Here is a 21,322-nt window from a genome sequence, read left to right as displayed (position 1 = left end):
AGTACATGATAAACTTAAGTTCAATTAATCATATTACTTAAGAACTCCCACTTAGAAAGACATCCCTCTAATCTTCTAAGTGATCACGTGATCCAAATCAACTAAACCATAACCGATCATCACGTGAAATGGAGTAGCTTTCAATGGTGAACATCAATATGTTGATCATATCTACTATATGATTCACGCTCGACCTTTCGGTCTCAGTGTTCCGAGGCCATATCTGCATATGCTAGGCTCGTCAAGTTTAACCTGAGTATTCTGCGTGTGCAAAACTGGCTTGCACCCGTTGTAGATGGACGTAGAGCTTATCACACCCGATCATCACGTGGTGTCTGGGCACGACGAACTTTGGCAACGGTGCATACTCAGGGAGAACACTTTTATCTTGAAATTTAGTGAGAGATTATCTTATAATGCTACCGTCAATCAAAGCAAGATAAGATGCATAAAAGATAAACATCACATGCAATCAATATAAGTGATATGATATGGCCATCATCATCTTGTGCTTGTGATCTCCATCTCTGAAGCATCGTCATGATCACCATCGTCACCTCCGCGACACCTTGATCACCATCGTAGCATCGTTGTCGTTTCGCCAATCTTATGCTTCCACGACTATCGCTACCGCTTAGTGATAGCGCAATTGCATTGCATACAATAAAGCGACAACCATATGGCTCCTGCCAGTTGCCGATAACTCGGTTACAAAACATGATCATCTCATACAATAAAATTTAGCATCATGTCTTGACCATATCACATCACAACATGCCCTGCAAAAACAAGTTAGATGTCCTCTACTTTGTTGTTGCAAGTTTTATGTGGCTGCTACGGGCTTAAGCAAGAACCGTTCTTACCTACGCATCAAAACCACAATGATAGTTTGTCAAGTTGGTGCTGTTTTAACCTTCACAAGGACCGGGCGTAGCCACACTCGGTTCAACTAAAGTTGGAGAAACTGACACCCGCCAGCCACCTGTGTGCAAAGCACGTCGGTAGAACCAGTCTCGCGTAAGCGTACGCGTAATGTCGGTCCGGGCCGCTTCATCCAACAATACCGCCAAACCAAAGTGTGACATGCTGGTAAGCAGTATGACTTATATCGCCCACAACTCACTTGTGTTCTACTCGTGCATAACATCAACGCATAAAATCTAGGCTCGGATGCCACTGTTGGGAACGTAGTAATTTCAAAAAAATTCCTACGCACACGCAAGATCATGGTGATGCATAGCAACGAGAGGGAAGAGTATTGTCTACGTACCCTCCTAGACCGGAAGTGGAAGCTTTATAACAACGCGGTTGATGTAGTCATACATCTTCATGGCCCGACCGATCAAGCACCGAAACTATGGCACCTTCGAGTTTTTGCACACGTTCAGCTCGATGACGATCCCCGGACTCTGATCCAGCAAAGTGTCGGGGATGAGTTCCGTCGGCACGACGGCGTGGTGACGATCTTGATGTTCTACCGTCGCAGGGCTTTGCCTAAGCACCGCTACAATATTATCGAGGATTATGGTGGAGGGGGGCACCGCACACGGCTAAGAGATCAATGATCAATTGTTGTGTCTCTGGGGTGCCCCCCTGCCCCCGTATATAAAGGAGTGGAGGAGGGGGCCGACTAAGGAGGGTGGCGCGCCCAAGGAGGGGAGTCCAACTCCCACCGGGAGTAGGACTCCCCCTTTTCCTATTAGGAGTAGGAGAGGGAAGGAAGAGGAAGGAAGGAGGAAGGAAAGGGGGGGCGGCCCCCCTCCCAATTCGGATTGGGCTTGGGGGGGCGCCCCCTCCCTTGCTCCTTTCCCCTCCTTTCCACTAAGGCCCAATAAGGCCCATATACCTCCCGGGGGGTTCCGATAACCTCCCGGTGATTCGGTATTGTCCCAATCTCACCCGGAACCTTTCCGGTGTCCAAATATAGTCGTCCAATATATCGATCTTTATGTCTGGACCATTTCGAGACTCCTCGTCAAGTCCGTGATCACATCCGGGACTCTGAACAACCTTCGGTACATCAAAATATATAAACTCATAATGAAACTGTCATCGTAACGTTAAGCGTGCGGACCCTACGGGTTCGAGAACAATGTAGACATGACCGAGACACGTCTCCGGTCAATAACCAATAGCGGAACCTGGATGCTCATATTGGCTCCTACATATTCTACGAAGATCTTTATCGGTCAGACCGCATAACAACATATGTTGTTCCCTTTGTCATCGGTATGTTACTTGTCCGAGATTCGATTGTCGGTATCTCAATACCTAGTTCAATCTCGTTACCGGCAAGTCTCTTTACTCGTTCCGTAATACATCATCTTGCAACTAACTTATTAGTTGCATTGCTTGCAAGGCTTAAGTGATGTGCATTACCGAGAGGGCCCAGAGATACCTCTCCGACAATCGGAGCGACAAATCCTAATCTCGAAATACGCCAACCCAACATGTACCTTTGGAGACACCTGTAGAGCACCTTTATAATCACCCAGTTACGTTGTGACGTTTGGTAGCACACAAAGTGTTCCTCCGATAAACGGGAGTTGCATAATCTCATAGTCATAGGAACATGTATAAGTCATGAAGAAAGCAATAGCAACATACTAAACGATCAGGTGCTAAGCTAATGGAATGGGTCATGTCAATCACATCATTCTCCTAATGATGTGATCCCGTTAATCAAATGACAACTCATGTCTATGGTTAGGAAACATAACCATCTACGATTAACGAGCTAGTCAAGTAGAGGCATACTAGTGACACTTTGTTTGTCTATGTATTCACACAAGTATTACGTTTCTGGTTAATACAATTCTAGCATGAATAATAAACATTTATCATGATATAAGGAAATAAATAATAACTTTATCATTGCCTCTAGGGCATATTTCCTTCAGGAACAATGAGGACATAGACACAGAGGATGAATGGGATGAGCTGCAAGAGGAGATGCAGATCAAAGAGCCCCTGAGGCTGGATGGAACAATGATGAACAAATAGTATGAAGAGGAATACCCACCCCTCCAGACTATGAGGGCAGAGAAGTGGGGTCCCATACAGGCGCCTAGGGCCAGTGCAAGAAATGCTGGCGATTCCTGAACCATACTATAAAAGGCACAGCAGCTCAAAGAGGCTCAAGATGCAGTAACTAAAAAAGTGCAAGGTAATAAGTCCACACCTTTCTCCCTCTTCAATAATCCTCATTTTATTTCAGTAGCTTCTAAAATAGGAATGGATATAGATACTAGAGATGAGAACACACCCAACTTACCTTTCCCTAGTTGTTTGAATCCTGACAGGAATGTTGATCCTGATTCAGGATTCACCACCCCCCTAAAAGAAAATATAGATGATGGGGTGGAGCATAATAGTAGATTTGACTCTGTTGGAGTGTGGAACCTAGTATGTAATCACAAACGGGGCAAGCACCCTAAGACAAAGGTTCCCCAATGAATGCAACTTTTTTGGAATGTCAGGGGTATCTCTGCTCCAGGGAGAAAGACCCTTATAGTTGACACAATTAGGAAATTGCAAGCATCTGTCCTAGGCTTCCAAGAAACCAAGAAGGGATAATTTTCTGACTCCTACCTTAAATCCTTGGTAGGAAGTAGGAACTTCTCCTGGCACCACCTCCCATCTAAAGGCTCTGCTGGGGGCATCCTGATGGGTGTGGATGCTGACCTTTTTGAGATCATTTCCTGGTCTCATCTTGAATTTTCAGTTAGTTGTGTTCTTAAGTTGAAAAACAAGGATGTAACCTTTAGAATTTTCACTATTTATGGATCTCCCTATGAGGAAGGGAAGGAAGCATTTATCTCTGAGCTTCACTCCCTGTTCATAGAGAATCCACACCCCACCCTGATTGGGGGGGATTTCAATCTAGTTAGGTATGCTAGAGAAAAAAGCAATGGTGTTGTCAACCATAGATGGTGTGACAACTTCAATGCTTGGATAGAAATCTGGAGTCTGTTGGAGATCAAGCTGTCTAGTAGAAAATTCACCTGGGCTAACAATCAGGCTGACCTGATCATGTCCACAATAGATAGGCTCTTCTGTAATACTGAGCTTGACAAGATTTTTCCAATAGCCTCCTGCATTGCTCTCCCTAGATGCGGCAGTGATCATGCACCCATTATTTGGGAATCAGGTGTTGAGCAAGTGCCTAAGAGTAGTAGTTATAGGATGGGAAAATGGTGGCTGCTTAGAGAAGACTTCTCCAAGCTAATTTCCAAAATTTGGAATGAACCCACCTTTAATGCCAACCCTTTAGACAATTGGCAGGAGAAGATGAGAAAGCTTAGAAGAGTGACCAAAGGTTGGAGCTCCAATGAAGAGGCCCAACTTAGGAGATATAAGAAAATCCTTTTAGAGGAATATGACAAGCTAGACATCAAATCTGAAACATTAGTGCTCTCTGACCCTGAGGCAACTAGGCTCAAATTCACACATAATGAGCTCCAGAAGATTTGGCTCCAAGAGGAGATCAAAGCAAAACAGAGATCCAGGGATAGGGACATTAAAGAAGGAGATAGGAATACTGAGTATTTCCATGCAGTGGCAAACCAAAGGAGGAGGAAAACAGCTATCCACTCCTTGGATGGCTCACTTGGACCAGTCACTAACACTAAGGAAATGCTTGGAATTGCTACCAACTTCTATAAAAACTTGTTCAAGAAAGAGGAAAGGGGTGGGATCCACTTAGACCCAACCTTTTCTCTGATGAAGAGAAAGTTAACTCTGCTGAAAATGAAAACCTTGAGGCCCCCTTCTTAGAAGAGGAAGTCAAGAAGGCTGTCTTTGAATCATATGCAGATGGTGCCCCTGGCCCAGATGGTATCCCCTTCTTTTTTTACCAGCACTTTTGGGAGATGATCAAAAAAGACCTGATAGCCATGTTTGAAGTTTTCTATCAGGGGGAACTGGCTATTCATAGACTTAACTTTGCTATGCTGACTTTATTTCCAAAAGAAGCTGATGCTTCCAGCATGAAAAAGTTTAGACCCATTAGTTTGCTAAATTGTAGTTTCAAGATCTTCACCAAGGTCCTCACTAATAGACTAACCATGATCCTTCAAAGGCTTATAGCTAGTAACCAGTCAACCTTCCTTAAGGGTAGATATATCTTAGAAAGTGTGGTTACAGCCCATGAGATTCTACACTCCATCCACTCTACTAAAAGGCAAGGTCTGGTGCTTAAGCTAGACTATGAAAAAAGCTTCTGATAAAGTAGATTTGGAATTCCTTGAAGAGCTGCTTAGAAAGAGAGGCTTTGGAGATAAATGGATCCATTGGATCCTCCAAGTAACTAGAGGTGGATCAGTGGGTGTTAAGCTTAACAACACTGAGAGTGATTTTTTCCTTACATGAAAAGGTTTAAGGCAGGGGGACCCCATATCCCCACTGCTATTTAACATAGTAGTTGATATTTTAACTAGAATGTTAATGAAAGCAGCAAATCATCAGCTGACACAAGCGTTGTGTCCTGAGATTTGCCCTGGAGGGATAGTATGTCTCCAATATACTGATGACACCATTTTATTCCTAGATAGTAATCTAGAGCATACCAGAAACCTTAAAATGGTTCTCTCCAGTTTTGAGATGATCTCTGGTATGAGAATAAACTATAGTAAAAGTGAGCTTATACTAGTTCACATGGATGCAACCGAGGTGGGAGAGTTCCTAGAGATACTAGAGTGTACTATAGGTTCCTTCCCCATTAAGTACCTTGGGATACCTTTGCACTATGATAAACTTAGGAGAGAAGATGTTCAACCACTTATTGATAAGATTATGAAGAGAATTGCTGGATGGAGAGGGAAGCTTCTTTCTTACAGGGGAAGGATGGTCCTCATCCAAGCATGTTTAGCTAGTATTCCTGTGTACTTGCTTTCTTTCTTTAAATTTCCTAAATGGGCAATAGAACTTATTAATGCCCAAATGGCAAATTGTCTATGGAATGATTTTGAGGGACACAGGAAATTGCATTTAGCTAACTGGAAGATTGTCTGTATGAAGAAAGAATTTGGGGGGCTTGGCATCCCAAATCGTCATGAGGTCAACATTTGCCTCTTAGGATCTTGGGTTAAAAGATACTATGAAGGCGAGGGGAAACCCTGGAAGATGATGATAGACCAGAAATATATGAGAGGCAAAACTAATGTTTTTGTCCCTAGCACCTCCACCAATACCTCTAGGTTCTAGAAAGGAGTGAAATCCATTATCCAAACTTTGAAATTTGGGTATAGATGGAAAATAGGGACATGAGATAAGATTAGGTTTTGGGAAGATACTTGGTTTGGCACCTCCCCCCCCCCCTAGCAGTCCAATTCTGGCACATCTATATGATTTGTAATGAGCAAAACAAGAGTGTCAAGGATGTCTGGGATGGTGAAACATTGAAGTTGACCTTTAGGAGAAACTTTGATAGTAAGTTGATGGAACAGTGGTACCAACTATTGGAGATCGCCAAAGAAATCATCTTTGATGGTGACTCTGATGCTCTGATCTGGCAACTTGAGAGTAAGGGTATCTACTCTTCTAGCTCCTTGTACCACGTGATTAACTTTAGAGGGGTGCAACCTCTGTTTCTACCAGCGGTTTGAAAACTGGCAGTGCCCTCAAAAATTCATGTCTTCCTTTGGTTGTTCTCCCCAAACAAGCTGATGACAAGAGACAACCTTAGAAAAAGACATATAATCAAACCGCTTGATTGTGTCTTCTGTGCTGAGCAAGAAACAAACCATCACTTATTTTTTGACTGTGTGGTAGCCAAAAATATATAGTCGTTTGTCAATCTCTTTTTCCAAAAGAGCTTGGGGGCAAACTTTGAATATGTGGCCCGACTTTGGATCTCTAATAAAAAGAATTTAGCTTTGAACGTAGTTAGTTCTGCTGTCCTTTGGTGTCTATGAAAATATAGGAACTCTATGATTTTCAATAACATCATTTGGTCATCTATTAATCAGGTGTGGAGACTGATACACATGATGATCAAGTTCTGTGTGATTCTGATCCCAGAAACAAGCAAAGCCCGCGTGGAAGAGTTCTTGAGTGCGCTGACAAAGCTACTCCAGCAACCCTTGAGGATATCATGTGGCTGAAGAAAAACCCTGGATTGGATGCTGAGGTATGCTAGGACAACCTCAAGATCTCTGAAGACGTCGGTTTCTCTTCTCCGGCCAAGAAGCGCGACACCAACAGCAAGACCATGGTGAACAGCCCCGTGTCTACCCTCGCAATCTGCTAGTCGCCCCAGGCGGCCCTGGCGCCACCACTCAAGAGAAGGGGAGCGAGCGGGTTGTGTGGTGTGATCACTGGTTGACAGGTGCTGTTTTTGCCTTTAGTGTGCGTTCGTTTTGTCCTTTGGCTCCCGTTCGAGCAGGGCTGTAATTTATCTGTTTTAGTTCTGAACTGATGAACTTTTTCAGTAGCTTTCTACCAAACAAACTGCTGTATGGTTTCATTCTGGTTAATGGAACCGGAGAGAGGCCTTCCTGTTCTTCTAAAATTATAGGCGTTTTAAAAAAAAAAGCCAAAAATCTCTTGTCTAGAAGGAAAAACTCGTGGCAAAATCCCCCTTCACTTCCTCAGTTCCTCAAAATCTCCCCGATCTGACGACCCTGCCGCCCGTTTGCGCCTCTCGCCGAGCTCGCCGCTCGCTTCTGCCTCCTCCATTCCTCCCTCAAAGGGGGCTCCGTGGTCGAGCTCGTCGCCTTCCACACCGCGGTCGGCGGCGACAGCGAACCCTCGCGCGTGGTCCGCGCCTCGTCGCCGGATTCCTAGACGCCGCCCCGTCGCGTCGTGTACGACTGTCTTTGTCGTGGGCGGAGGGAACACGAGCCATCCACCTGTACCTCCGCGGCAGGTCGTCTCGAACCCTCCCCTTTTCCCCACCGCACAACATGCCGACGCCGTCTCATCGCCATTGCCCTAACCATCCAAAGGGGGATCACGGTGACTGTGCTGGAGCATGCGGTGGGGACGGCATCCCCGTCATCGACCTCGGCGTCCTCCTCAACGGCAACGCCGAGGAACGATCTCAGGCGACACACGAGCTCGGCCAGGCCTGCGAACACTGGGGCTTCTTCATGGTACGGCACTGCCACCGACGAACATCAGAATATTCGATTCTTGTCCCAATGTTGCATGCTCCCTTCGTCTGGGATTATTATTCCCGCTCATATTTTGTTCAATTTTTTTACCATATACATACTGTATTTGATTAGCAAAATATAAGGTATATGAATTCATATTTGGAAGAAAATTACAACGGTATTTGCTACATAAAACATATACTTCCTCAGTTTCTTAATATAAGGCTTTTTAGAGATTTCACTATAGAGACTACATTCGGATGTATATAGACGCCTTTTAAAGCATAGATTCACTCATTTTGCTCCGTACGTAGTTTATAGTGAAGTCTCTTAAAAGACTTATATTTAGGAACGGAGGGGTTATTTTGTTAGTTAAATTTATGGTCAAAATTTGACCCAAAATACAAAGGGGATTAATAAACCTGGATAGAGGTAGTACAAGGAAACAATTCGCTAGAGGCGCCACTAATTGCTTTTATTTTTCTGATCTGGCATGAAGGTGATTAATCATGGGGTGCCTGAGGCGCTCCAAGAAGAAGTGATGGAGGCGTGTAAGGAACTATACAGCTTACCGAGGGATGAGAAGGCAGAATACATTGCTGCTGGCCCAAAGGATCCTGTACGTATTGGAACAGGTCTCTTCTACTCTGACGTCGACGATGCCATATGTCGGAGGGACTATGTGAAGATGGTTGCTCACCCAGAGTTTCACTGCCCTGCAAAGCCTGCAAGGCTGAGGTAGCACAAACTGCTAATTAACACCATATTTACTTTCACGTTATTGTTTGGATGTTGCAAAAGCTATATTGACTGCACTGTCATTGTTAGAGATATTGCTGTGGAGTACTCTGCTCGAACGAGGCAGCTGTTGCTGGAGCTTGCGAAGGTGGTCTCCGAGAGCCTGGGACTTGATCGTGGCCGCATTTCTGAAGTCCTAAACCTTGAGTCCTGCTTCCAGATCCTTGTCGGGAACAATTACCCGCCATATGCTGGCTCCGATGGGGTTATGGGAATTTCAGCCCACTCTGACCACGGCCTTCTCACTATGCTCTTCCAAAATGGCGTGGATGGTCTCCAAGTCAAGCACAACGGCCAGTGGGTCACCGCAAAGCCCCTTCCAGGCTCACTGTTCATTCTCACTGGCGATCAGTTGGAGGTATACGAATGATTTACAGTGTTCTTAACTTGACAATAAATGGTTATTAAAACAGAAGCTCTTAGTACCTGTACTTTATCTTAATGATACACACGCATGTCCTATGTACTGTGGGTGCAGATTGTGAGCAATGGAAGGTACAAGGCCGTGCTCCATCGCGCACTGGTCCACGGTGGGCAGATGAGGATGTCGTTCGTGAGCCTGGTCGGGCCGTGCCTAGATGCTGTCGTAGAGCCAGTCCTGGAGTTAGCACAGAATGACCCCCAGGGCATGAAGTTCCGGGGAATCAGGTACAGGGACTACATGGAGCACCAGCAGAGCAGCAAGATGAACACAAAAGCAGCACTGGACATCGTTCGTGTGCAGGGTGACATATTGACATGTGAGAGCAGAACTAACAATTCAACAGAGGCTGATTCTTCAGGTTACAGTCCTACAAGTTGATATGCTGAACCTTTATGTCTTATATAATCAGTGCATTCCATGTCGTAGTACTCCCTCCTCTTCGGTTCCTAGTAGTTGATAGACTGATTAGACATTCTACTATTCTCCGTTGGGACAAGCGCTAGCAGTAATGATCCAAGTTAATATGGATTAGGAAGAATGATCGCATGGTCAGATTTGGTGAAGCCTTGGGCTCAGTGGTTCTGAGAGATGAATGTGATAGAGTGGGTTGGTCAGTGGACAATAATCTACTATATCTATGTACAGTCAGCAGAGCTTTAGGGATATTATTCACTGGCATAGCTTAACCTTTGTTGGTGCTAGTTTGTGGAAAGCAAAATTTCCTTTTGAAAATCAAGGTATGCATGTGATTAATGGTTCAAGGTTGAATGCAAATATGCAGAGCAGATTTCTGAACGTGAAGGACCATGCAGCAAGAATTGTTTCTTATGTCGTGTTTTTGAAAACGAAGACAGCATCATGTTTCATCGCTCATGGCTGCCTTTGTGTGGGTCAGCTTGAAAGAGGCGATTGCTGGGATCAAAGACTAGTTTGTACATCTAAATTCATGTGTGTGTGTTTTAACATAAAGATTTTATTAACTTAGGAGCATTTTACAGAGACAAGCGTGAAAGGAAGCATCTAAATTCATGTGGGATTGGTGAGATGGAACAAGTGCTAAGGATAGAATTGTTCTCTCGGGTTTTGCAGTGATGTGCGATTCGAAACAAGTGCTAAGGATAGAATTGTTTACTCGGGTTTTGCAGTGATGTGCTGGACCCTAGGTAGGATTCGAAACAAGTTGGTATTGAGGACCATGATATTTTTGTCAAAATTGGTCTCCCTTTTGCAGCTGTGAACATTGTGCATGACAAATTGACAATTGACAGTTAAGTGTGCTGCTCATAATTGACTATGAGTCTAAGCAAGGGTTGGGCACTCATTTTCTCCCCTGATCTACCCTGGTTATACTCCCTCCGTTCCTAAATATTTGTCTTTTTAGAGATTTCAACAAGTGACTACATTCAGAGCAAAATAAGTGAATCTACACTCTAAAATATGTCTATATACATCTGTATGTGGTAACCATTTGAAATCTCTAGAAAGACAAATATTTAGGAACGGAGGGAGTATTTATTTAGATTTTGCCAAAACAGCACCTGAAATTGTTATCGGAAAACAGAAGACCGGACCTAAATGACCGAAATGATTTCGTTTGGTCTGTACATATGGGTAAATAAAACAAGTCAAAACCCCTCAACATACTTAGCACCTCAGCATCTGTAAAGCAGTAGTTTGTACTACCTCCATTCCTAAATATAAGATGTTTGGGCGAATGCAAGTAGTAGCAAGCAATAGGAAAGTATTATGGTAAAAATGGCAAAATGTTTTCCTTTAAGGAAGCAACCCTTTGCATTTGGGAACTTTGTTGTACGTGTTGGTTGTGATTAATGAAACCTGATCAAAAGAAGAGGAAGAAAGTGGACAGTCTATATCGTCTGTTTAGCAACTTCATTATTCCAATCATATCATCCAGGCCGTGAATCAACTAAAGGAGGATTTAAGCTTCTGGTTGGAGAAGATTTAGCTGTGTTCTGTTGATCGTTGTTGTCTCTCTTTGTCTTCGGCTTAACAGTAGTCCAGGTTCGTCGAGAATGCTGCTTTATGTGTCTCTGTGCTATTCTTCGAGTATGTGCTTCGGCCGTCTCAGGACTCGGGTCGGCTCGTTGCTTACAAAGTTACAAAGTTATCTTCCCAAAAGAAGAAGCCCTCCCATGTCTACGATGCTTCCTGTCACCTACTATATATAGCTCCACCAAGAAATAATCAGGTGAATAGTATCGGTGCTGCATCAAAACACACCGGAATCCGAAACCCAGGCCAGTAAAATTCTCTTTAATCATCATCGCAAATCATCAAGTGTGATCACAACCGACGAGCGACGGCGTTAGCGCGTAGGACTCGAACACACATCAACCGAACGGAAATTTCCCGCCAGTCATTTAAGATGACCACGTCAAAATGCCGTCCAACAGCTACACAAATTGGAAATAAATACGCCACCTTCCTCGAGATCACCTCAGTTTATAGTAGTTATGATCAGCCACACACATTGACCTGACTCTGCCAAAATTCTTAATGACTCATAAAGAAAACGTACTTAGGCACACATCACCACATGAGACCCCTGCAAGCAATCCGGCACCGGAGAAGCAAGCCAAGCCTCCTTCCTTCCGTCGTACGACGTGCTGGCTACTTCGCAGAAACCAACCGAAAACCGCCGGACGCAGCAACGTCCTAACAGATAGCTAAGCCAGCCACGACGCCTGCAATTGCCTTGCCTGTACTTTGGTTGGCATCCATGGAGAGGCTGCTTCCTTCCCAGAACCTCATGGACTCCTTCCTCCCCCGTCACCACTCGCCGCCCCCTTATTTAAGCGCCCACCCACCATTCTCCTCTCATTCTCCATTTACCACTGTTGCATTGCAAACCGGGCCGGCTGTCCCTGATCCTCCGTTCTTCGCGGTCGACGTGGATCGGGCGCGGCATGGGCGCCGACAAGGGGAGGACCTCGGTGCAGTTCGACGACTTCCTGCCGTCGATGGCGAGGAAGCTCGGCGCGGAGGGGCTGATCCAGGAGCTCTGCAAGGGGTTCCAGCTGCTCATGGACCCCAGGGCCGGCAGGATCACCTTCCAGAGCCTCAAGAGGAACGCGGCCAGGCTGGGGCTCGGCGAGCTCCGGGACGACGAGCTCCAGGAGATGATGAGGGAGGGGGACATGGACGGGGACGGCGCCCTGGATCAGACAGAGTTCTGCGTTCTCATGGTCAGGCTCAGCCCTGAGCTCATGGAGCAAGAGTCGCATAGGATGTTTGAATGTTGATGTAACTTGACATTTGTTACTTGCATACAATAGAACATACTGATTGCCACTGATACAGAGATCCAATCCAGTGCTTGTGCACTCCCTTCCTACTGAAACATGATACTAGTATGGCTGATCATGCTATTGAAATAACAACACACAATTTTTGGACAACACGCTTATAAAACACAGATCACAGCACGCAAACGGTTGATTATATAACATGAAGTATCACAGGCCTATGTCCCGCTATCGACGAAAACCAGACCTCTTATTAGGCAACGCATACGAGCATATGGTGCAAAAATGTGCAGTACAACAACTCTGTTGGTTCACTTGGCAGGATCAACATACTGAAAGACGTCATCTCATTTACTCCCTCGAAATGTTGTATGCCCCATTGGACTTAGCTATGTGGCATTTTCCTATCCCTTTATGAAAGGTCTACTGGAGTTCCACAGAGCTCACCGATCTCCTTCTCTAGAAGTCGCATGAGATTTACTCCAGTCCGCCTATAAATCCAACTGTCTGTTGCTGCATCCCAGTCAAATCTAGCAGGCCCACTGCAGACATGATATAGACACCCCTTTCAGATAAGAATCAACATGTAACAGATCAAGATTGACGAGCTTATGGGTAATGGACAGTTAAATTTAAACAAACACTTGGACATCTGAGCAGGATCTTTTAAGAATGGGATCTTTTGAAGAAATAAAGCGTTGGGGAAAATATAAACCCATTCTAGAAAGCATAAAGCCCATATGGGATAAGTATCAAAATAATGCTGTAGAATACAAATATACTCTTCTTAAACTGAAAAGGTACTGATGCCAGTAAACTGTCCTAGGCAAGTATCAGCGTAACATAATAGCAAGCCCAACTTCAAAGTTATACAGCATGGCAAATAAGATAATAATATGCTTAATTTCAGGTAGTATACACATCAAATGAGCAGCAAATAAGACAAGACAACCATACCTCACAGGTGAAGATAGCCAGATTTGTCTGTTTGGCGTTTGCTTGTTTACAACATAGGTCCCCAAATCGCCTAGCCTCAATGTTAGAACTTGATTCTTAAAATTCAGCGAAATGGGGAAAACAATATCAGTGATCCAATGCACAAAAACAGTTCAAAATAGTGAAACTAACATGAGTGCATGATATTTCATTATAACTAACCCCGTAATCTATGTCGAAGCCATCCATCTGCTGAGAATCACCATATTCCTGAAACAGGCACACAGAAAAGTGTTAGCCAAATAGAGGATGAACTGATGTATTCATTGGTGAAGTTTCCTGTGAAGTACTAAGATATCAAGAACTTGTCAAGGGAATCCATTACCTCAAGTTTTTCAAGCAAATCATGTATTGTATCATCTGCTAATTTATGGAACTTATCCTCTGGCATTATCAACCTGTTTCATGTACACAAATGTGATAGCCAGTTATACAATGTGGCACTACAAATCATATACTATATGATAATATGAATCACAAAGAGAAGTGGATTTTCTGCTCTAAACTCTAGTCATTTTTTAGCACAGTTTCATACTACACTATTTTCATGCACATTTATTTACTTCAGCCACTACAATCGCTTCTAAAATATAAATACTGACTATAGCTAAGCCCATGCAACTGTAATGACGAAATACGTAGTGTTTGAGCCCTCGAGAATCTGTTTTGGGGTTCGCTGCAATGATAGGCAATGTCACAAAATCACAAGAGTTATTGTACAAAATCTTCCCTGGATATAAGATATATGGTTTTCCTCATTTTTCCACGGCCCAAGTCTATCTATCTATTATATTATTAAAGCAACAGAAATGTTATGTTGGAGATTTTGTGAAATTAACATGGGGTCAAGATTTAATCTAACAATAAGTCACAAATAATGGTTAAGATTTAATCTGATCAATACGTGAAACGGAATAGAATCATGTACTAGATTTGGTCTCTTTGCTAGCCATACATGAATCGTGTTTCTCGGCATAGATTCTGTAACACATATAACCAACTCAGATATGGAAATCAGTGCCCATGTCCAACACAAATTTTAGGACCGAGGTTATTTCGTAATCGTATACACATGTAGTTTGCCCATATATTGAGCACCTAATTGACTCAGAGCCTCCTCCAGTTCCCTGTCAGTTCGTCATCAAGACGCTCACATACAAGGACATGGCCCATGACATTGCCAGCATGGTCAAGCTCGATGCTATGTTCTCTCCGCCGAGCATGAACAAGGATGCCTTCCTCAATCCCATGCTCAATGACACGGCCATGTGAGGCACCCCAGCACAGCTCCGCCTCCACTCGGATCACTGGCTCCGTCAATATATGGACATACAGACCGACGTTCAACATGACGGTGATAGCTCATACCTCGTGTATCGTTGTAACAGATAACTTCTCTGTCACATCCATAACGAGCATCCGGCTTCACCTTGCCGAAAAAATTCCCCAAATGCTAGAGGGGAGCATGGTCAAGCTACGGATTTATAAGGTGTGTGCTGATTAATTAACTTATCAACCCAGTGGAGTTGGCAACTTGGCGGGATTGTAAATAGATTTGGAATGGAACATGTCCTGTTCGGATTTCACGCTTCAATGGATGAGCTTCATATGTTGTTCGATAATTCGAACTCTGCGTTTTGATAGATATAAGCATGTTGGCAAGAACATAAAAAAAAAGGTAGCAGAGAGCCCATCAGATCATGCGCCGGCAATCACAGACATGCCAATTTGACTACTACTATTTCGGGGCCGGAGTAGCGCCTCATGAAGGATGTGACGCTACAATTAGCAGAAACTATAGAAACGCAAACGCTGAAGATACGAACGCGACAAGGAGCTTTAAAGAAGGAGAAACAAACTTGTGGTCCACCGCGGATGGGGCGGGCACATCTCCGGCGGACTGTTGAGCCGGAGGGGTCGACGAGAAGACCCTAGAGGAGAAGAGCAGCGCCCACGGCGATCCACCTGACGGCTTCGTCGCGGCGGCGGTGGCGTGGGAGGCAGAAGTGGAGGCTTCCAGGAGGGGTGAGGCCCGGAGGAGTACAGAGGCCCGAGAACTGGCTCGCCTTGCTGCTGTGAGGCCGAAGATGAGCTTCCGCGCCGCCATCGCCGCCGGCGCGCCGTCGATGGAGAAGATCGTGTGTGTGTCGTGGACCGTCCCAACTCGGCCTGGTCGAAGGCGCTGCGCTTTTGGGTTGGATCTAGAAGTAAGATGGGCCGTATTTGTGACTCCAACAGGCCAGCCACTCCACCAAACCAGAAGATACCGGGCCGAATTGCACACAGGTCAATGGCGTCAGGGGCTAGCTCCTCCGAGGCATATGGGTTACCCCCTCATGACCCCCTTTGTATCCCTATGAACATAGTTTCTAATTAATAAAGTGTGGTTGTCTCAAAAAAATTAATAAAGTGTGGGATCCCTAAAAAAAAAAGCTCCTCCGAGGCATATGGGGTCGCAGCTCCTTGCACCCCGCGCGGCTAGCAGCACCGATGATGGTATCCGAGGGGAATCAGCCTGGGATGGCCGGATCTATAGGCGGAGGACGGGTTCCCGCCAGCGACGGGGCAGCCGGGCGTGGCGGCGGGAATGGCGGTGTTAGGGTTTGAGAGGATAAGACGAGGGAAAGGGAAGATGTGGGCGAGCGGGTGCGTGCGAGGACGTGATCAAAGCGTTTTTCTTGGCAGTGGCATAACAACCGTAAAAAACTCGAACTCCAGATTCAGAAAAACGTGGAGCTGGGAATCCCTCGATCCAGAAAAATGAACTAGAGCCCACGATCGCTTCCTGGATTTCAGCTTCCTGTAGTTATCGCGTTCGGGCGGGGCTTCGGGGGTGAAGTTTGGATTTGGAGAAGATCATAACAAGCCCTATGCTTCAGCTTTTGCAACTTTTTCATTTAGGGAATGATTATTAGAATCAGCCGGTCGATCACGCCTAGCGTTCCGCCACTCGTCCAGCCGACATATCCAAGTTCCATCGGATGGTGCACAACATACATCTTAGTGCAACACAATAGGTGTTGCAAAACATCTAATTCGTGGCACCATCCGACTCAATTCGTACGGGATGCGTGTCTCTGCCACCTTAACAATTTTCTCATCCTCCTGATTATCCCACCAGAATCGGCAGATCATCTGGTTAATACTTTCACACAGGACATGGCATAGGCTGGGATAGCCTGAGCAACGGTTTTAATCAATATTTCCTTCCCCTTTTTGGACAAGAGCTTAATTTTGTAGCCCTGCAGCAGCTCACAAATCCTATCTCGGAGATACTTGAAGCAAATGCGTCGTGACTTGCCAACATAAGAAGGTAGTCCCAAGTACTTCCCCTTTGTTCGTTTCAGTTTCAAAATTAATGGCTCATGTACTGACATGGTAATTCCGGGTTGTGGTCTGAGGCAGGGAGACCCAATATCACCGTACCTATTTTTTATATGTGTCGAGGGCCTCTCCGCCCTGCTAAATCATGCCGAGGCAGTGGGTTCGATAAGTGGTATTAGGGTGGCACCGGATGCACCTTCAGTCACACACTTGCTTTTTGCGGATGATTCCTTGGTGCTTATGGAGGCTACTGAAGAAAGTGTGGCAGTGAATGAAATCCTTGGGGTATATGAGAGGGGGTCAGGCCAAACCATTAATCGTGATAAGTCTGCGGTGCTTTTCAGTAAGAATACGTCCCATCAGAGGAAACAAAAGTTACTCTACTTGCTTGGTCTACAGAATGAGGGACAACATGGGAAGTACTTGGGACTACCTTCTTATGTTGGCAAGTCACGACGCATTTGCTTCGAGTATCTCCGGGGTAGGATTTGGGAGCTGCTGCAGGGCTATAAATTTAAGCTCTTGTCCAAAAAGGGGAAGGAAATATTGATTAAAACCGTTGCCCAGGCTATCCCAGCCTATGCCATGTCTTGTTTTGATTTGACCAAGTCCCTGTGTGAAAGTATTAGCCAAATGATCTGCCGCTTGTGGTGGGATAATCAGGAAGACGAGTGTCGGTGTCAAAACCGGCGGATCTCGGGTAGGGGGTCCCGAACTGTGCGTCTAGGCCGGATGGTAACAGGAGGCAAGGGACACGAAGTTTTACCCAGGTTCGGGCCCTCTTGATGGAGGTAAAACCCTATGTCCTGCTTGATTAATATTGAAGATATGGGTGTTATAAGAGTAGATCTACCACGAGATCAGAGAGGCTAAACCCTAGAAGCTAGCCTATGGTATGATTGTATGTTGTGATTATTGTCCTACGGACTAAAACCCTCCGGTTTATATAGACATCGGAGAGGGTTAGGGTTACACAAGGTCGGTTACAAAGGAGGAGATATCCATATACGTATTGCCTAGCTTTCCTTCCACGCCAAGTAGAGTCCCATCCGGACACGAGACGAAGTCTTCAATCTTATATCTTCATAGTCTAACAGTCCGACCAATGGAGATAGTCCGGCTGTCCGGAGACCCCCTAATCCAGGACTCCCACAGTAGCCCCTGAACCAGGCTTCAATGACGATGAGTCCGGCGCAGTTGTCTTCGGCATTGCAAGGCGGGTTCCTTCTCCGAATACATTACAGAAGAAGTTGAATACGAGGATAGTGTCCGACCCTGCAAAATAAGTTCCACATTCCACCATAGAGAGAATAATGCTTTCACAGATCTAATCCGCTAGCTTGTTTTGTCAATATGATGTTACGTCATGGCCCGATGATTATTCGAACCGTTTCTCTTAACCAGGTCCACACATAACGCGAGGCGGTTTCCTGACACGTCTTGCCAAAGCGGAGATCGTGTTCCCCTGATTACGGGATTCTCATTAATGCGGTCCGTGGGTAACCCAACCGTGTCTAGGACTCCTAGATTATAGCTAAGTCCAAAATGGCTATGGAGAGGACGCTTGATATTCACCCTCTTTATAAGGGGACAAGGTTTTCGCTTTTTCCCTCTCGTGCTCAACCAAACCCTTCCCTCGCCTTGAGTTCTAACACCCAAAGCCCAGGTTAGGTGCTCCGGATCTTCAATCATGTCCGAATCCAGCCTTCAAGGCCGATGGATGCCCTCCTCCGTGACAGAAGAGGACATTAAGAAGTTGAAGGAGGCCAGATACCTGACCGCCGAGGTTTCGCATCGGCTGCCTGCCCGAGGGCAGGTCGTCCCTACTCCCAAACCCAACGAGAATGTTGTGTTCGTCTCCCACTTCCTCCGAGGTCTAGGCCTCACTCTGGATCCCTTCGTCAGGGGCTTGATGTTCTATTACGGGCTAGATTTCCACGACCTAGCTCCGGACTCCTTTCTCCACATCACGACATTTATTGTCGTGTGTGAGGCCTTCCTCCGTGTGACCCCTCACTTCGGCCTGTGGCTCAAGACCTTTGAAGTACAACTGAAGGTGATCAAGGGGCAGCATGCAGCGTGTGGAGGTGCATCAATAAGCAAGATGGCAGGAGCTCCATGGCCGAAAGGTTCCTTTCTAGAGGTATCCGAATTATGGCAACGGGAGTGGTTCTACGTCACGGCTCCCAGAAGTGCCAAGTGGGCGGCTGCCCCCGCTTTCTGCCCGGGCCCCCCACCACAACTGATGTCATGGATTAGCAGGGGCCTGAGCTGGGGTCCAGCCAAGGACGTGCCTATACTGCAAAGCCGCATCAGAGATCTCTTCGAGGGAGATTTTAATTTGGTTGCGGTAATACAAGTTATGCTGGTTCGTCAAGTCCAGCCTTGCAAACGCCGGCCCCTGCGCTTGTGGGAGTTCAACCCAGAGGGACCATGTGCCATTCAAAGTTTCCTCGACCTGACGCATGAGGAGATGTACAAGTCATTCTTCGGACCTCAAGTGGAGTGTCCGGATATCACCGAGGACGCGGGCCTGAGCAGTAATCGCGTCGTTGAACAAGTAAGAAATCCTCTAGCCGAACACACTGTCTTTTATTCGAGGTTATTTTTGAGAGTTCACTTTTTGACCAGGACTGGCTAACGAAGGCGAAGATGATTCGGTGTTTGGCCCCCCTCCCTGAGGGTTTGGAAAATCCGGTATTGGAGAAGATGCTCGAGGTCGCACCTTGCTCGGAACCCTTGAAGGAAGATACCGAGGGGGATAATACGGGTGAACGCGGGCCTCCATCGCTACCCGCTCCGACCGAGGGAACGAGCGTTTCCACGAAGGAGGACGACCAGGGGAGGAAAAGGACTGCTTCCGAGGATCCGGAAGCCGAAGCCTCCAAACGGGAGAAGAAGTCTCCCATAGAAGGTCCTGCCTCAGGGGGTGATTTTGCCGCACAAAGTCCGTGAGGGGATCTGCCCTCCAACGAGTCGTAAGTGATCCAAAATATTTTAATAGTAAGAGTATGCTATCTTTTTCCTCTGAGAAAACAACCACCGCATATATCTTGCAGTTCGGGCCTCAGCCCCTCTCAAATGAGCTCGTCTTCGGGGGATCTTCTTCCGGAGATGATGGAGAGTGAAACGCCTCCCTCGGACTCCTCTGCTCCAGAAGCGGGCGACCCCGAAGTGTCGTCGCGGAGGGCCTCTCCGAATCCGGTGAGGCCAGAAGATAGTCCTGTAGACCCCAGAAGTCCCCAGTGTCCGGCTCCCGAAGAAAGCATACGAAAGAATCCGACACCGTCTAGTGTGCGGTCGGACGTTCTGAGGGAGTTGGTGGGGCGAGCGGCCATCTCAGAAGAGCACCTTACGCTGATGGGTACGGTGATGGAGAGAATCTCGTCCGCTGAAAGCGGATTACATGGAGCCTTTATGAGTCTATTGACAGGCTTTGAGGTATGTGAGATAATATGTGATAGTACTGCACATGTTATAGTAGCCCTTGAGACTCTGGTTGTCGTCGAGAACGGCGGCGAACAGAGGATCAAATTCCCAGGCAATAACCAATCTGCTTTTATGTGTAGGTGGTGGGAGCTCCTATGGCTAGCCGGACTAGGGAGTTTGCCCAATTAAAACGGCAACTGGATGCGGCAGACGCCGACAATGAGCTTGCTAACAAGAGGCTTGACGAGGCACAGGGTAAGTGTTATTATCCGGTGAACGCCACATAGTAAGAGCGGCATAATGCCATTATCTTTAATATGTTGTGACTGCAGATGGGGCTGCCACCGTGGAAGCCTTGCGGACGGAACTTGCCCGAGCCAAGGAACAAGCGAGGAGTAGTAATGCGGCTGCTTTGAAGGCGGCCGAAGAGTTGAAAGCCGATAAGGCCGCACATTGCAAGAGCCAAGAGAAGATGGCCAAGATGGCCGTAGAATTGAAAGACACTGCCGACCGTTGCCGGGTCCTTGAGAAAGAGAACCAAGCAAAGGCAACGGACCTTGAGAAGGCCGTGGCGGCAGACAAAGACACCCGTTCTGCTACGAGAGCGAAAAAGGAGGAGCTGCGGGAAGCCAGGGATATTGCGGCTGGAAAACCCTTCATGTTACGGAGGAAGTTCGGAGATCCACGGTATGCCCCTCTGGATCGGCTGTGGAGCTTGGCAGATGCGTATATGGATTTGGCGGCGAGCGCTGCCGATGTGGCCAAGTACTTCCAAGGTCAGACAGATCGTGAAGTGGACAAGCTGTTCTGGACGCAATTACACGTTCCAGAGCATCCGCTTTCATTGACTGACCAGCTAGCCGAATGGGCCGAACTGAATAGGTTGTCCGGACTCGCCATGAGGTCTGTTGTGGATCAATTATGACCGGAAGGGCCTAAGCCGAACAACTATTTCAGCTTAGTGCAGCAGCTCCTTGATGCGGTGCCGC

General features: G+C 46.3%; 3 protein-coding genes across 3 annotated transcripts; 2 read left to right on the top strand and 1 right to left on the bottom strand.

The window, feature by feature from the left end:
* The first annotated feature begins 7,579 nt into the window (after positions 1–7,579).
* Positions 7,580–10,548, top strand: LOC125543157 (2-oxoglutarate-dependent dioxygenase 19). The gene is made up of 4 exons (XM_048706411.2): positions 7,580–8,093; positions 8,596–8,834; positions 8,925–9,252; positions 9,373–10,548. Exons 1-4 carry the CDS (start codon positions 7,905–7,907, stop codon positions 9,694–9,696), a joined length of 1,080 nt encoding a protein of 359 aa, XP_048562368.1. The 5' UTR covers positions 7,580–7,904; the 3' UTR covers positions 9,697–10,548.
* Positions 10,549–11,949: 1,401 nt separating this feature from the next.
* Positions 11,950–12,634, top strand: LOC125543159 (calcium-binding protein PBP1-like). Its single transcript, XM_087547689.1, has one exon. The coding sequence runs from the start codon at positions 12,246–12,248 to the stop codon at positions 12,579–12,581; it is 336 nt and encodes a 111-aa protein (XP_087403815.1). The 5' UTR covers positions 11,950–12,245; the 3' UTR covers positions 12,582–12,634.
* Positions 12,635–12,742: 108 nt separating this feature from the next.
* Positions 12,743–15,788, bottom strand: FH (frataxin-like protein). The gene is made up of 5 exons (XM_048706412.2): positions 15,440–15,788; positions 13,906–13,978; positions 13,743–13,790; positions 13,542–13,636; positions 12,743–13,126 (listed from the first exon to the last, which is right to left on the bottom strand). Exons 1-5 carry the CDS (start codon positions 15,685–15,687, stop codon positions 12,997–12,999), a joined length of 594 nt encoding a protein of 197 aa, XP_048562369.1. The 5' UTR covers positions 15,688–15,788; the 3' UTR covers positions 12,743–12,996.
* Between the last annotated feature and the right edge of the window lie 5,534 nt (positions 15,789–21,322).

This window comes from Triticum urartu, chromosome 3A (assembly GCF_056163025.1).
Source record: "Triticum urartu cultivar PI428250 chromosome 3A, HENAU_Tu73, whole genome shotgun sequence".
In the NCBI taxonomy this organism is placed as follows: Eukaryota; Viridiplantae; Streptophyta; class Magnoliopsida; order Poales; family Poaceae; genus Triticum; species Triticum urartu.
Note: the sequence above shows the minus strand (reverse complement) of the source record. Positions and strands in the feature narration are given on the sequence as shown.

Bases quoted from the DNA above. Each gene is read 5' to 3' on its own strand.
- LOC125543157 (XM_048706411.2), top strand. From the start codon at position 7,905: ATGCCGACGCCGTCTCATCGCCATTGCCCTAACCATCCAAAGGGGGAT. The intron at 8,835-8,924 runs GTAGCACAAACT...TGTCATTGTTAG, and splicing joins GCAAAGCCTGCAAGGCTGAG to AGATATTGCTGTGGAGTACT. The intron at 9,253-9,372 runs GTATACGAATGA...CTGTGGGTGCAG, and splicing joins TCACTGGCGATCAGTTGGAG to ATTGTGAGCAATGGAAGGTA.
- LOC125543159 (XM_087547689.1), top strand. From the start codon at position 12,246: ATGGGCGCCGACAAGGGGAGGACCTCGGTGCAGTTCGACGACTTCCTG.
- FH (XM_048706412.2), bottom strand. From the start codon at position 15,687: ATGGCGGCGCGGAAGCTCATCTTCGGCCTCACAGCAGCAAGGCGAGCC. The intron at 13,637-13,742 runs GTTAGTTATAAT...CTGAATTTTAAG, and splicing joins GCTTCGACATAGATTACGGG to AATCAAGTTCTAACATTGAG. The intron at 13,127-13,541 runs GTATGGTTGTCT...TCATGTCTGCAG, and splicing joins TGGCTATCTTCACCTGTGAG to TGGGCCTGCTAGATTTGACT.